The sequence below is a fragment of the Ictidomys tridecemlineatus genome, chromosome 4 (genome assembly GCF_052094955.1).
Source record: "Ictidomys tridecemlineatus isolate mIctTri1 chromosome 4, mIctTri1.hap1, whole genome shotgun sequence".
Lineage (NCBI taxonomy): Eukaryota > Metazoa > Chordata > Mammalia > Rodentia > Sciuridae > Ictidomys > Ictidomys tridecemlineatus.
The window spans coordinates 80,308,774-80,323,410 of record NC_135480.1 but is presented as its reverse complement, the minus strand read 5'-3'; the positions used below and the strand labels follow the sequence as shown (position 1 = coordinate 80,323,410).

At 37.6% G+C, this 14,637-nt stretch overlaps 1 protein-coding gene across 2 annotated transcripts in view; it reads right to left on the bottom strand.

Moving 5' to 3' along the window:
• Hephl1 (hephaestin like 1) overlaps positions 1-14,637 on the bottom strand; it is a 67,680-nt gene that overhangs the window by 41,261 nt on the left and 11,782 nt on the right. For both annotated transcript variants that reach the window (XM_078046881.1, XM_078046882.1), the window contains exon 2: positions 10,370-10,614. In XM_078046881.1, the coding sequence (XP_077903007.1) occupies positions 10,370-10,614 (245 nt within the window). The remainder of the gene's footprint in view (positions 1-10,369; positions 10,615-14,637) is intronic.

Sequence of the window (14,637 nt, the reverse complement as noted above, 5' to 3'; positions counted from 1 at the left end):
TTCCTGCTGCTTCTCAAATTCATCGATGTCTGTCCATCTCCACCATCACAACTCTCACCCAAACTGCCATCATCTCTCACCTGTGCTTCTGAAGTAACTTCCTTGCTGGTTTCTATTCATCTCTTGCTTCTGATCCATTCTCCAAGCTATAGCAAGAGTGATCTTTCAAATCTCAAGTCCAATTATGTTGTTCTCTACTTAGTCATTCATTCTATGGCTCCCCATAGTATTGAGATTAAGGTCAAATATGTTTGCCATGGATTTCAAGTTACAGAATGGTCTGACTCAAGCAATCCTGAATTCTCTGGACTAGGTCAGTTTTCTAAAGTGCGTTCATACAGAGAGAGGACAGCTAGCTGATAGCCAGTAGTTAACCTCACAGCCACTGAAATTAATTGGATTGACTAGAAGCAAATCCTATCTCCATGACTTGTTATATGATCTGGGAATTCACTTCTTTTCCATGAGTCTTAGCTTCTTATCTAGAAGACAATGATAATTTTAACACCTACTTCACAGAGTTGTTGAGGCCATGATACAATATCTACAAAGCACTTATCAAAGTGTCTGACAAATAGCACCCATTCAATAAACACTGGTCATCATTTATTCCTAGTATTTGCATAAGTGTTTACTTATATATGTACTTCTTATATACATATGTGTGTGTAATGGCTTGATTAATTTCTATTCTCATGTGAAACTCTAAGTGTTTTAGTCAGCTTTTTCACTGCTATGACCAAAGACCAGTCAAGAACAATTTTAGAGGAGGAAAGATTTATTTGGCAGCTCATAGTTTCAGAGCTCTCAGTCCATAGATGGCTGACTCCATTCCTTGGGGCCTGAGATGAGGCAGAACATCACCGCAGAGGTGTGTGATGGAGGAAAGTGGCTCAGGACATGATGATAAGGAAGCAGAGAGACTCCACTAGACAAGGACAAAATATATACCCCAAAGGCACACCATCATCAACCCAGCTCCTACCTGCCTACAGTAACCACTCAGTTAATCCCTATCAGGGGATTAATGCACTAATTATGTTAAGGCTCTCACGACTCAATTATTTCACCTCTAAATCTTCTTGCATTGTCTCACACATAAGTTTTTGGAGGACACCTAAAATCTATCTAAACCATAACAACAAGTTCCATGAAAGCAAATTCCAGCTTTCCTTTTATCATGACCTGTATCCACAGGATCTTCCCCAGTGTCTGGTATGGAGGGAGCTCAATACATACCTGTTGAATAAAATAATAAATAAGTGGCATTATCTCATACTCTCTTTTTCAAAAGTCTTATGAATGAAATGCATGGTTGGGAATAATCTGAATTTCATTATGGAGAGGCTGAGGGTAGAGAATTGGGGGAAATTGGATGGGTAGACGACTTGACTTGAAACTTCAATTGAGACCATTCATTTTGTTTTGATTGTATGATACAAATTAATACAAACATCAATTTTTCTAGAAATTATTTATAATTTATTGAATAAATTACTAGTAATACTGTTTATTACTCTTATTACTGTTATTATTATTGGGAGTTGCTGATGGCTGTTACTGAAATGAGGAGCTAGAATTCCATGCAAATCCTCAATGTCACTTTTCAATATAAAGAACATCATTTGGGATCCAAAATAAAGTATACATATAAAGTAGCAAAGTGATTTGGGATGGATAGTATATTAAGTTGTTCTGAAAGTCATTCCCAAAAACAGAGTTTGATAACATTAACCATAAAAGAGAATAAATAAACTACATTGAGTTAAGTATCTTCTAGGATATGTGGGCTTTTAAAAATTATAATTTTCCACCCATGAAATCTGGGAATTTTGAGGGTTAGTGACGTTTGGGAAGAAATACTTGTTCATAAATTGTGGAAGAGTACAAAATGCGATTTCTTGAAGGACAACTTGTAAACTCCTATCCACCCCATCAAAAAATATATATATAATTTGCAGAAATTTCACTCCTAAGAATTTATCCTAAAAACATACTTGAAAATGTTTTCAAAATATAAAAACTGGAAACATCTCAAATAATTACATATTCATAGAGTGAAATACAGCACAACTATTAAATGTACTAATGTGAGAAAATCTCTAAGAAAGTAAAAAGTGAAAAACAGAAAGGACATAGTATTATAGATTAAGCCATTATGTATAACTTAATTAAGATATGATCATGCATACACATAGGCACACACACATGCAAAAATATGTATATAAATTTCTTCATAAAAAACTATAAACACCTGTTAAGGTGATTGCTTTTTGGGTAGGAGAAGAGAGAAAAGACTGGAGATTGCTTTTCTTTCATTCTTTCTTTCTTTTTTTGTGGAGGCTAACAATACAAACAACAAACAACATAGCACTGTCTCTAACAAAAGACCCCTTTACTGTGCCACATTGTGACAGAGGGCACAACAATGGCTGGGGTATATGAGAGAGGGAGAGATCACATGTTAAGACAGGAACACAAAATGAGGGGAAGGGGATAATCTTGAAAACTCCTCCTAGGCTCCGCCTCTTAAAGATCTAACCACCTCTTAACACCACCGATGTTGAGAGCCACAGCCAAAGGGGCCCCAGAAAACTTCCAGCTGCCAGCAAACTTCCAGCTGCCAGCTGATGATTGGCTCACAGCGGCCCCAGCAACATCTAGCTGATTGGCTCCTCTGCGGTGATGCTCATTGGGCTGTTTCCCTGTCCTTTCAGACCACGGAGCTGCTCATTGGGGGACTTCTTTGGCTCCGCCCATGTGACCCAGCCAATCGGCCTCAAGAGCAGGAGGATTGTGGGAGGTGGAGAGGCTGGTGTTGGGGTGAGAGGCTTGTGGGAAGCCGGTGGTGGCAGTTGGGCTCTGAGGGTTTTTTCCTGAGGAGCTGTTTTGTTTGGCGTGTGTAGTTCTAAAAATAAAGTTAGTTTCTTTTGACAAGTGGCTCCTGAATTGTACCCAGCCAGACTGTGGCACACCTCATTGGGGCCCAAGCCTCCCACACATGAAACCATAGGTGACTCACTCAAACCAACCCATACTACAGCAGCATGTTACACAGTGCAAAATCTATATGATCTTCAAATACACAATAGAAAATAAAAGAAAAAATGAAACTTTCTGCAGGCCAATTTGAACCAGACCTCTGAGTATGTGAAGATATTTGTTCTCCTTAGGGGAAGGAAAATATAAATACTCGAAATACAAAGATTGTACTTCACAATCTTTGGTTGAAATGACTTTTTAAATATATATATATATATATACCTCTCTGTACTCTCAAGAATTTTTAACTATCTTTTTATGCAATTTTTTTCTTCAATTTTGTTTAAATTTTGAACTAATTAAGAATCAGATTGTTTTCCACATCCCCCTTATAGTGTCATGCATTTTTTAAAAAACAATAAAATTTGTTTTAAAATAGTAGAATAGTCCTGATACTTAAACAAATTTTACAAGAAGATCAAGAAAATAGTATTTCATTCTATCATTAAATGAAAAACTATATATAAGAACTGTAGTGCAAGTGCTGACATACAGTAGCTGCTCAATCAGCATTAGTTCCATTCACTCATCCACTTCTAATTTCCGTTCTCTACCCCTCCCTGGAGGCAGCAACAGTGTATTTACTCATCTTTGCAACCCAATTTTTCAGCAGTGTCTGGTTCACAGTAAATGCTAGGTTGGATTTAGCAGAGACCTCAAGAAACAGAAAAGTGTGACTCATAGTCAGGAGAAAAAAAAAGAGTGAGCAGAAACTATTCCTAACTGCCACAAAGGTAGAATACAGCAGATAAAGACTTCAAAGCAGCTATTAAAAAGTACATAAAAACATCTAAAAGGAATTATATTTAAAGAATTAAAGGAAAGTCAGACAAAATGATTCAGTGAATGGTGAATCTCAGTAAGGACACAGAAATTATTTTAAAAAATAAGCATATTAGACTTATGGCATTGAAAAGTACTATAAATGAAATAAAATACTCATTAAGGAGCTTACTAACTAATTCAAAATGACAAAAGAATCAGTGACCTTGATGACAGATCAATGGAAATTATCTTATTTTTAATAGAGTGGGGAATTTGATAAATACAAAGAGATCCGAACATAGATACATCATTGTCAAGTTGCAGAAAGAAGACAAATAATATTGAAACCAGACTCATCACCCACAAGGAGAATCAAAACAGTTAATGGCTGATTTGTCATTTGCACACTGGGGACTGCTCAAGTACTGGGAAAGAGAAATCAGCAGACAACGCTATAATCCAGAAATCCATTCCTCAAAAATAGAGGCAAAATACAGACATTATAAAAAGCAAAGACTGAGTTTGTTGCTACCAAAATTGCCTTCCAAGGAATATTTTTTAAAAAGCACTTCGGAATAAAAGAAAATGTCATTAGAGAAAATAATTTGTATTCAAGATAAGAATTAAAAAGCAATAGAAATGGGAAATATGTGAGTTAATATAAAAAATTACATAGCACATTTTCCATTTCTTAACTTCCTTAAAAGTCATAAGTAATACAAAGTATGAAGTACAATATATTATATGTACATAATAAATATATATCTCATAGGATATATATATATATCAAAAATACATATCTTAAAAATATAAATCTCACACTAGAGGAAAAGAACTTTATTGAGGCAAAGCTTATATATTTTTCAAAATTTAATTGGTAAAAATACGAAATACATTGTGATAAGTTAAGGTGCATATTACAATTTCCAGAACAACCAATAAGAAAATTACTTAATAATATACAGTTTTTAAAATTCAACAGAAGATTATATTCCATGTATACATAATATACTCTACTTTCATTAAAAAGAACAAATAAAAAATAAAAATCAGCAGAAGAAATAAAATAATATATTCTAAAATGTATTAAACACAAAAGAGGACATTAAAGAAGAGCCAGAAGAACAAAAAGACAAAAAACATATAAAAACAATTAGCAAAATGACAAATATAAATCAAACCAGTCAACAATCACATTTAATGTTAATGGTCTAAACAGCTCAATTAAAATTCAGAAATTATCAAACTGAAGGAAAAAGCAAGATCCAACTTTATGCTGTCTATATTTGTGTCTTAAACTCAGAGACATGAATGTGTTGAAAGTAAAGTAATTCAAATAGAAGCAATAAGGGACTATTCTGATAACAAACAAAATATATTTTATTGCAAGAAATATTATTAAAGAAAATGACAGCTATTTTGTTAAGATCGATGTATCAAGAAAAAAATACCAATTGTAAATGTATTTACACCTAATAAAACAGCTCCAAATATATGAAGCAAAAACTGACACAACTGAAAAGATTAATAGACAACTCAAACATACTTTTTGTAGATTTCAAAACTCCACTCACAATAAGTGATAAAACAACTAGGTAGAAAGTCAGCAAGTATACAAAAGACCAAACAACACTATAAAACAACTCTAAATGACATCTATATAACATTCCACCCAGCTATTGGAGAATATACTCTTTACAAGAGCACACAGAACATTCTCACAGAAAGATGATATTCCAAGCATAAGATGTCTCAGTAAATTTAAAAGCATTGATATCACAAAAAAAGTTCTTCAATCATAATGGAATTGAATTAGATATCATCTACAGAGAGAAATCCTGGAAATCACCCAAATATCTGGAAATAAAACAATACATATCTAAATAACCATGAGTCAAAGAAAAATCAGAAAAGAAATGGCAAAAAAAAAATTGGAACTGAAATAAAATGGGAACAAAGCATATTAAAATTTATGGGATTCAGGAAAAGCTTAAAAAGTAAATTTAGATATTTAAGCACCTATGTTAGAAGAGTCGCCTCAAATCAATAACCTCAGCTTTCACCTTAGAAAACTAGAAAAAAGAAGCCAGGGGTTGTGGTGCATTCCTGAAATCCCAGCAGCTGAGGAGGCTGAGGCAGAACAATCACAAGTTCTTAACCAGCATCAGCAACCTAGCAAAACCCTGTCTCTAAATAAAAAATAAAAAGGGGCTAGGGATGTGGCTCAGTGGTTAAGTGTTCCTGGGTTCAATCCCTGATTACAAAAAGATAAAAAGAAGAAATAATGCAAATTCTTTACAAAGTCTTTTGGAAAATAGGAGAAGGCAGACTTCCTGATTTATTATGATGTGTTCCCTTGATACCAAAGGCAGATGATGACATCACAAGAAGACTACAGACCAGCATTCCGCATGAAGGCAGGCATGAAAATCCTCTAGAAAATATGAGTAAATCAAATCCAGCAACATTTTAAGATTTATATCATGACGAAATCAGATTTTAAAGTTGCAAATCAATGAATAGAAAAAAAATCAAGGAAAAATATTACATGGTTCACAGAGGCAGAAACTCATTCAACAAAATCTAGAACTTAAGTTAAAAACTCTCAACAAACTAGGACTAAAGGCAGTTTCCTCAACGTGATAAAAGGTAACCAAGAAAAATCCATAGCTGGTATCATGCTCAATAGGGGGAAAAACTTTTTTTAAGAAGTGCTTTCTACTTAAAATTGAGAAAAAGGCAAGAATGTCTGCTCTTGTCACTATTATTAAGTAATGCTCCACAGGTACTAGCCTATTAGGTAAAGAAAAAAATTAAAGGTATATGGATTGGTAAGAAAAAGCAAAACTGTCTTTATTCAAGATGACCTACATAGAGAAAATCCCAAGGAACCTACTAACATATATTAATAAACAAGTTTAACAAGCTGATATAAGATCAACACACAAAAATGAGTTGTATTTTTATGCATTGGTAAAAACACTCCAAAAATGAAATTAAGAAGATTATTCCATTCATAAGAGAATCAGAAAAAAATAAGATACCTTGGAATAATTTTAACAAAAAAATGCAAATTATGGACACTAAAATCTAAAACATTTTTGAGAAATATTAAAGATCCAAATTTCATATTCATTTCATGGACTGAAAGACTCAATATTGTTAGTATGTCAATTCATTTTTAAAATGCAGACAGAAATTTCTCCACAATTGATCAATACACTCAATGCAATCCTCATCAAGATATGAGTTTCTGGTGTTGTGGCTCAGAGGTAGAGCGCTCGCCTGGGACATGTGAGTCCCTGGGTTCAATCCTCAGCACCACATAAAAATAAATAAATAAAATAAAGGTATTGTGCCCAACTACTTCTAAAAAAAATAAATGTTTAAAAAATTATTTAGGGGGTAAAAATTAATAAGATGATCTAAAATGTATTTGGAAATGCAGAGGGGCTAGAAGAGACAAAAGTCCTAAAAAGAAGAACAATGATGGAGGATTTATATTCTCAACTTGGAAACTTCCTATAAATCCACATTAATCAAGTACTATTGGATAAACCAAGTGTGGCATCAGTGCAAAGATAAATATATAGATCAGTGGGATAGAACTCAGGCCCTAAAATAAATCCCTTACACTTATATTAATTTTTATAGTAATCTAAGATTCATTCATCTTTTATTGCCAATACCCAGTGTCAATCTCTAACACCTACTGGGTATTTCATGGAAGACTTATGATTGAATGCAAACCCTTTTAACAATGTGTATTGGTAGCAAATAAAAGTGAATCTAGAACCCCTGTGTCACATGAGGTAAGGACCTAGCCATTGCTCTGAATTTTAACAACCACCCCTCTGGCAGATCCAGTAAGGTTAAGGGTCAAGGTCTCATGGTGGCCTACTGAGATTTGTACATAGTAAAGGGAGGGCAAAAGATCAGTGTGGAGTGGTAGGGAGAGCCCCAGAATGGAAGAGAGAATGGGTGACAAGTAGCCTATGTTTATCACAACTCAGCACCTAACCAGTTGGAAGAACTTGTGGAGGCACTTTCCCTCTCTGGCTCTTGACTTCTTACCTTTATGATTCCAACATCATATATCTGGGAGGTACTACAGTGTTGAGAGAGCACTTGGTACATGCCATGACCTAGGCCAGGCACTGGGGACAGTGTCCAACACATCCCAGGATAATCTCTGCTCCCTGGAAATCTATGGTCTAATGTAGAGACAGACACTAACAAAGAAGCAAAGAAAAAAGTTTCCTTTTGCTATGCCATTTTGATAAGTGCTATTGGATAAACCAACAGGCTCCTCAACATGGGAGAAATGTTCTTGAAATAGGGTGTAGAGAAGGCTTTTTTTGGGTAAAGAATTTGTAAGTGTCCTTAATTTAGGGATCCATGGCTGATTTCAGGGACTCTAAGAATCCCTAAACTTTGAGTTCCAGATTTTGTGCACATACATATTTTCCAATGCAAAGGCTCCAGACTTTCACAGATGTTCTTAAGGATCAGTAGCACATCAGTGTTCATAGCAGCATTATTCACAACAGATAAGAGGTGGAAACGGCCTAGGCATCCACCAAGAGATGAGAAGATGAACAAAATGAAGTATATACATAGAATGCAATATTTTCTGCCTTAAAAAGGAATAAAATTCTGGCATGCTTAAGTATAGATGAATCTTGAAAGTAGTATGCTGAGTGAAATAAGCCAGACACAAAAGGATAAATATTGAATAATTTTACTTACAGGAGGTCCCTAGAAATTCTTGGACAGATGTCTATAGAAATTACCAAGGAAGGAGAGAGAAAAAAGGGAGGTCTTGCATAATGGATAGAGAGTTTCTGTTGGGGGTAGTGAAAAGTTCTGGAAGTGGATAGTATTGAATGTTGAATAACATTTAATGTACTTAATGCCACCAAACTGTACCTGTGAAAATGGTTTAAATGGTAAGTTGTTTCTTATGTCTACCTTAACCACAACTTTTTAAAGGATCTGTGGCAGTGGACTAGTGGATCTTAGAATACCATCAGCTCTATAAAGGTATGCTTTCCAGAAACATGGAGTGATGAAGACAAAGATTCAAAGATGCCCTAGTTCCTCCATATTAAAAACAAAAACAGTCACAGCTATCTTATTTTCAACCTGCAGCAAAAATAATACTTTTAAAAAATTAAAGAAAAGTCATAAAAGTATCCCTTATATTTGCAAAACTTCTTAAAATTTACCTGCCATAACCCACTTGAATCAAATGTATGAAATATGATATGTCAAGAACTATGTAATGTTTTGAATAACCAATAATAAATATTAAAAAAGAAAAGAAAAAAATAAAAGAAAAAAATTAATGTGTTCATCCTTAACAACTAAGAACTACCAAGTCCTTGCTACAGGTCAGTTGTTATCAAAGGACTGAGAACAAAGGGAAAAGCCATGTTCACTGCCAGAGTTCTCTCCTTTAGCTGTGTATACCTGGTAGGGTATAAGCAGCCAGACCTGGAGGGGACAGCAGCCAGACAAGCTTGGCTGCCCTGGGACATGTGTCTGCACCCAAACTCCTCCTTGACGATAAGGTGGGTGGAATCAGAGTTAATGGTACTGTGTCGACACATTCCCAGATACAGTGACCCAGCAGGTGCAGCATCATTCAACCCATTCCACCTGGTTATGAGCAAGACTGCTCCAAGGGGTGCTGCTGTCATTTAAATCCGAAATGTCTCCCAAATGTTAAAGACTTGTTCCCCAGGGCAGCAGTAGTTAGAGATGTCCAATCTCCTTTTTCTCTTATCACTTTTGCTGAGCCACACAATCCTGTCATGATGGGCTTGCTGCCTTACCATGGCCCCAGAAGCAATAGGCTTGATTGATCATGGACTAAAACATCAAAACTGTGAGCCAAAATAAACCTTTTCTCTTTGTTAAGTTTATTTATCTCAGGTATTTGTTATAATGATGGAAAACTAAATAACACAGGCAGAAAATGCTTCTGATGTCTAAGAAGTGCTTCTATCTCAAAAGTCTAAGAGTATTAAAGAATTTTTTTAATTAGGGAGGAATCCAGAAACTACCCCCTCAAAACTCAAGAAGAAAGGCCTGTTTCACAAAGCAAGCACCAAGACAACTGCCTAGCTGAGCAGTGGAGATCAACATATTGAGACACCACCCCTCAGCCAAGGATGCAACTAGTGACAGCAGCGGGCTGCTTTTCTGTTTGCTATTTAGGTGCAGCTGAGGGGCATTAGAAAGAAGAAAGCTGTGTTTCTGGGGGCATAGTGGAGTGAGCATATGCCAAGGGAGTCCAGCAGCCAGACAAGCTTGGCTGCCCTGGAACATGTGTCTGCACCCAACCTACCTGCTCTGTGTCAACATAAAGAAGAGCAAGAAGGAAGGAAGAAAAGAAAGGGGAACAGATGGATGGAGATAGGGAGAGATGGAAGGAGGGAGAGGAAGGCAAATTAATGTGTGTGATCATTGTGCTCTTAGAATCCCTTTACTTGTAATGGACAGTTGCCTTTGCTCTGAAATGGAAACAGGACCTCAGTAACAGAGAACTGGTACTTACCTTCTGAGTCTTTATTGTAGAAAACACCATGTGGATGCAAAGAGTAAGGTCGAGAAGCAAAGTTCTTGAGATGAATGACAATCACATCACCCACTTCAGCCCTCAAGATGGGGCCCAGGAACCCAAGCCAGGAGGGCTTGGGGATCTCCGTGGAATAGGTCCCATCTGTAAAGTGTCTGTAAACAGCCTTTTTGTAAATATTGCCTATCCTGTTGGGCCCTCTTTCAAGAAACAAGGTTGCAAGTCTAAAAGTAAGAAGAAAAATATTTTAAAATTAAGATTTTATTAAAGAGAAACACTAAGCACTTACCTTTAGAGATTACATGTATGACTTCTCATTTAGTGTTCAACATAATCTACCCTGTGTAGAATTGGTAAGATTATCTGTAATTTACCAATGTGGAAATGAGGTTCACTTAAGTGACAAAAGGTACAAATAGAATTCACAACCAAACTAAAATCAAAGAATTCTAAAGTCATTCTACTCATTTGCTCCTTTTTCATTCAACAGCCTTCCCTTAAATTTTTCATTTAACAATTATTGTGCATTTACTGCATTCCCAGCACTTTGCTAAGTGCTGTGGAGGGAAATAAAAGAGTTTTTAATCTAATAATGGAGAGACTAAATACCTGTAAAAAGCAGTGTATGATTAAGTGCTAATTGAGTGATTGATAGATTGATACAACAGATACAGGCTCAACTTTTCTAGAGATAAAATAGTTCAAAGAAGGAAAATATCAGTGGGAGTAGAAGAGATAAGAAAACACTCAACAACAAATATAGGTATTAAAGAGTAGGCTTGGATAACAACAGGAGAAAGTGAGGATACTGAGACACAGAGGACCAGCAGCATGAAGACAAACATGCATTTAGCAGGGGAAAGGGGGTTAGAGGCTGGGCACAGGCCAGAGAAGGGGAAGAGCAGGACATGTGCATGCATGTGAATTCTAGAGATGCACTGAGAATGAATGTTAATTTCAAGTTCAAGAACTTAGAACTAACCTTGGAAGCACAGAGGTTTCTCATGAAATGGGAGACATAATAATTGGGATTTAAGGACCATTCTTATGCCAGGCAAAGGGGAGAGCAAAGATGAGGTGCAGAGAGACTATTAGGAGTCTAGAAGAGAGCCGTGCAATAGAAAGAAAGGAATGGCTGTGGAAAAATGAAAACATAATCCTATGACTTGATGTGACCAGATGCCCTCCTGGGGCCTCAGGGTGGGAGGAGACTAAGTGCTTGGGGTCTAGCAGTCCAAGACAGAAGCAGCACTGGTGACACACTTCAGAGTGACCATGCCATGAAGGTGGTGAACTTCCTTTCCCACTCAGTCTTCATGCTTAGCCTGCAGTTGCAACCCTAGAAGTGCCAGCTTCTGCTTGAGCAAGCGTTCTATTGCTCCTCAGTGCAGTTATCCAGGTATAGCTTTGTACACTCAGGGAATGAGAGGCCACAGCACACAGTAGGCTACATGGATGCAAGCATCCATGCATGCATTCCTTCTCAGTCATTCAACAAACATTGATTATGTTGAACCCTGTACTCAGTATTAGGGATTCAGAGAAAAGAAGCAAAGTCCTTGTCTTGAAGGAGCTCTCATTCTGGAACAAAGAATTATAAGTCCACTCCAGAGTAGATGCACAGATTATGTTCTGGGCATCCACTCTAGAATGAAAGACAGGTCATAGGAGGTTTCCTAGAGGAAGCAATGCCTAAATATACTCTCAAAGAACAAAGATGGATTAAATATACAGAAAAGATGGAAAAGTCTGAAGTAGTGTGCCTTATGGAGTTCTGGAAATGCAGCACCTATACTCCATTCTGTGGTCTAAGAGCACACCCTCCCCATTCTCATCCTGTGTGCTTGGATGGAACTCCAGCTCCAGCTCCTGTGATGGAGCAGGTGACCATGCCTAACTCATGAATCCGATGTTCCCCTAATACATCATTGTTGGAGCAGGACTTGTGATCCTGACCTGGCCAATCAGTGCCATCATCCCCTCTCCAGCCCACCCTGGACCGTACTGATTAGTTCAGGGACAGCACAGAGTGGCTGCTGGTTGCAATCTAGGGGATCTAGAAATTGTGAAGGATCTCCTTATTTCATGCTGGAGGATGTGGCTCTAGAGCTTGGGGCACCAATTGGCCAGGCCCAAAGGGAGTCTACCTGAGAGGTGGGTGTTTCTTTAATCACTTAAATTTGCTTTATCTCTTCTCATATCCTCTAATTGCTTCCATTATCATGACTACTTTCTTTATTTTTACCTTTCCCATTTCTTATATCTCCTATTCTATTTTACTCACTTTTAAGAATTTAATCATTCATCTAATTCATTTTTTAAAATGTGACAAGTGCTTAGCAGGTGATATCCAACATTTATTTTGTATTTCTCTGCTTCCCCAAATCCTTTATGATTTATTTTTCTTTCCCCAGTATTTTTTCAGTGAAATATGTCCCAACCTTTCCTAAAGGATATGCCCCTGTGTCTTTAAAGGAACAATTAGGCAGTCCACTCTGGACAAGGATGAGCACTTCATGCAGTTCTGATCACTTCAGGTTTGCAATGAGTGTCCAGTGATTCTAGAAGTGGTAGACCAGTGGCATCTAGAAGACCCTAAAAGATCTGCCCTATGAAATGTCAGCCAGAAGCCTAATGCAATGACCCAAGTCTCCCAGAATGCTCTGCATCAGTTCTTCCTCCACCTCATTTCTCTCAGCACAGGGCACGATGATACCCTTTGACTCCTCCCTCTTCTCTCTGAGTCAGAATCCTAAGCAGATCCAAGCACTTGCTGTCCCAGGCCCCAGACTCAGACATTAATAGGTGGAGCTTGAAGCTAGACCCAGACACATTCCCCTTCTGCTCAAAGATAGAACCAAGGACAGTGCTCCTCCTGAAGTAGATGTATTTCTTAGACCAAAATATATAAAGTTTATACATCTGTGTGTCTGAGTCACCACACTGGGACAAATGTAAAGATACCTGACCACTCTGGATGGGGACCAGTGAAGCTTTGCCTTGTGCTAGGCTCTGCCTCCATCAGCACACAGAAGTCCTCTGAGAACTCTCCCAGCAGATTCCACACACATTTCCCTATTTCAATCCTGGGATGAGCTTGAAAACCATTCTGATGACTTCCAACAAATACACACCAAGGATTCATAACATGCAAGGTGCTGGGATAGGTGTGTCAGACACGAAAATGAACAAGATACAAGCCCTGAATAAGTATGTTTATGATCAAGAGGAAGAGTCAATAGTATTTACACCCGAGAGACTGTTAAGAATATAAGAACAGAATAACATGCTCTGGGAAATTTTGGAGTCAGGAAGAAACAATGAACACTCCAAGTGGAAGGAGCAGCTTGAACAAGGGGCCAAGGTGAGGGAATTGGAGGTCAGCGAGGGAATCACAAGCAGCTTTATATGGCCAGAACACTTGGAGCTGTGGAGACATCTGAGAGCTGCATTATGGGATTGGGCGGGGGGAACTATACCTGCAATTAAACGTCTCTGAAGATTCATGAGCAGGGAAATTTGGATCTGTGTTTGGAAAAGAAAATTTTGGCAGAATCCCAGTCTGGGCCTCTTTTGTCATATCTGCTCATGTGATTTTTTTTTTCCATCTGCTTTCTGCTCATCAGACCAATCCCTTTCCCAACCTTCCACTTCTGCGTGCTGAGTCACTACAACTGTACAGCTGACTAAAGCCCCATCTAACTCCATGCCTGACTTGGGGAATTCTATTATTTGGCAACTGATTCAGCTGAATCTCCCACTCCCAGTGGCCCAGATGTAATTTCCACTTGCATCATCTAACCTGGGTGTTTTGGGGTTTGCTTTGTTTTGTTTTGTTCTTTGTTTGGATTTGCTTTTTTGGTTTGGTTTGATTTTGGCAACTTGGAAAATTTCACTATCTCCTTTCATTTCAATGTCATCTATTCCCAATTCCTCTCCCCTCTTTCTGGGTCCTATCCAAGCAGAGACATTCTTTTGTTGATGGAGTCGCACTAGGTCTGACGGTCTTGGTGTTAATGAATGGATTTTCATTTCCCAAACCATTAAGATTGGGAAAAGCACTATAGATCCAACAAGTAGAGAGAGATTTTCAGGGTTTCATCTTCATTTCCTCAAAGAAGCATGATACAGACCTGTTAGTACATCAGCGACTCAGACACAAGCACCAAAGCAACTCAGACACAAACACCTAAGCAACTCAGACTCGGGCACCTGAGCAGTTCCTACTATGAAGCTCCCCAGCAGTC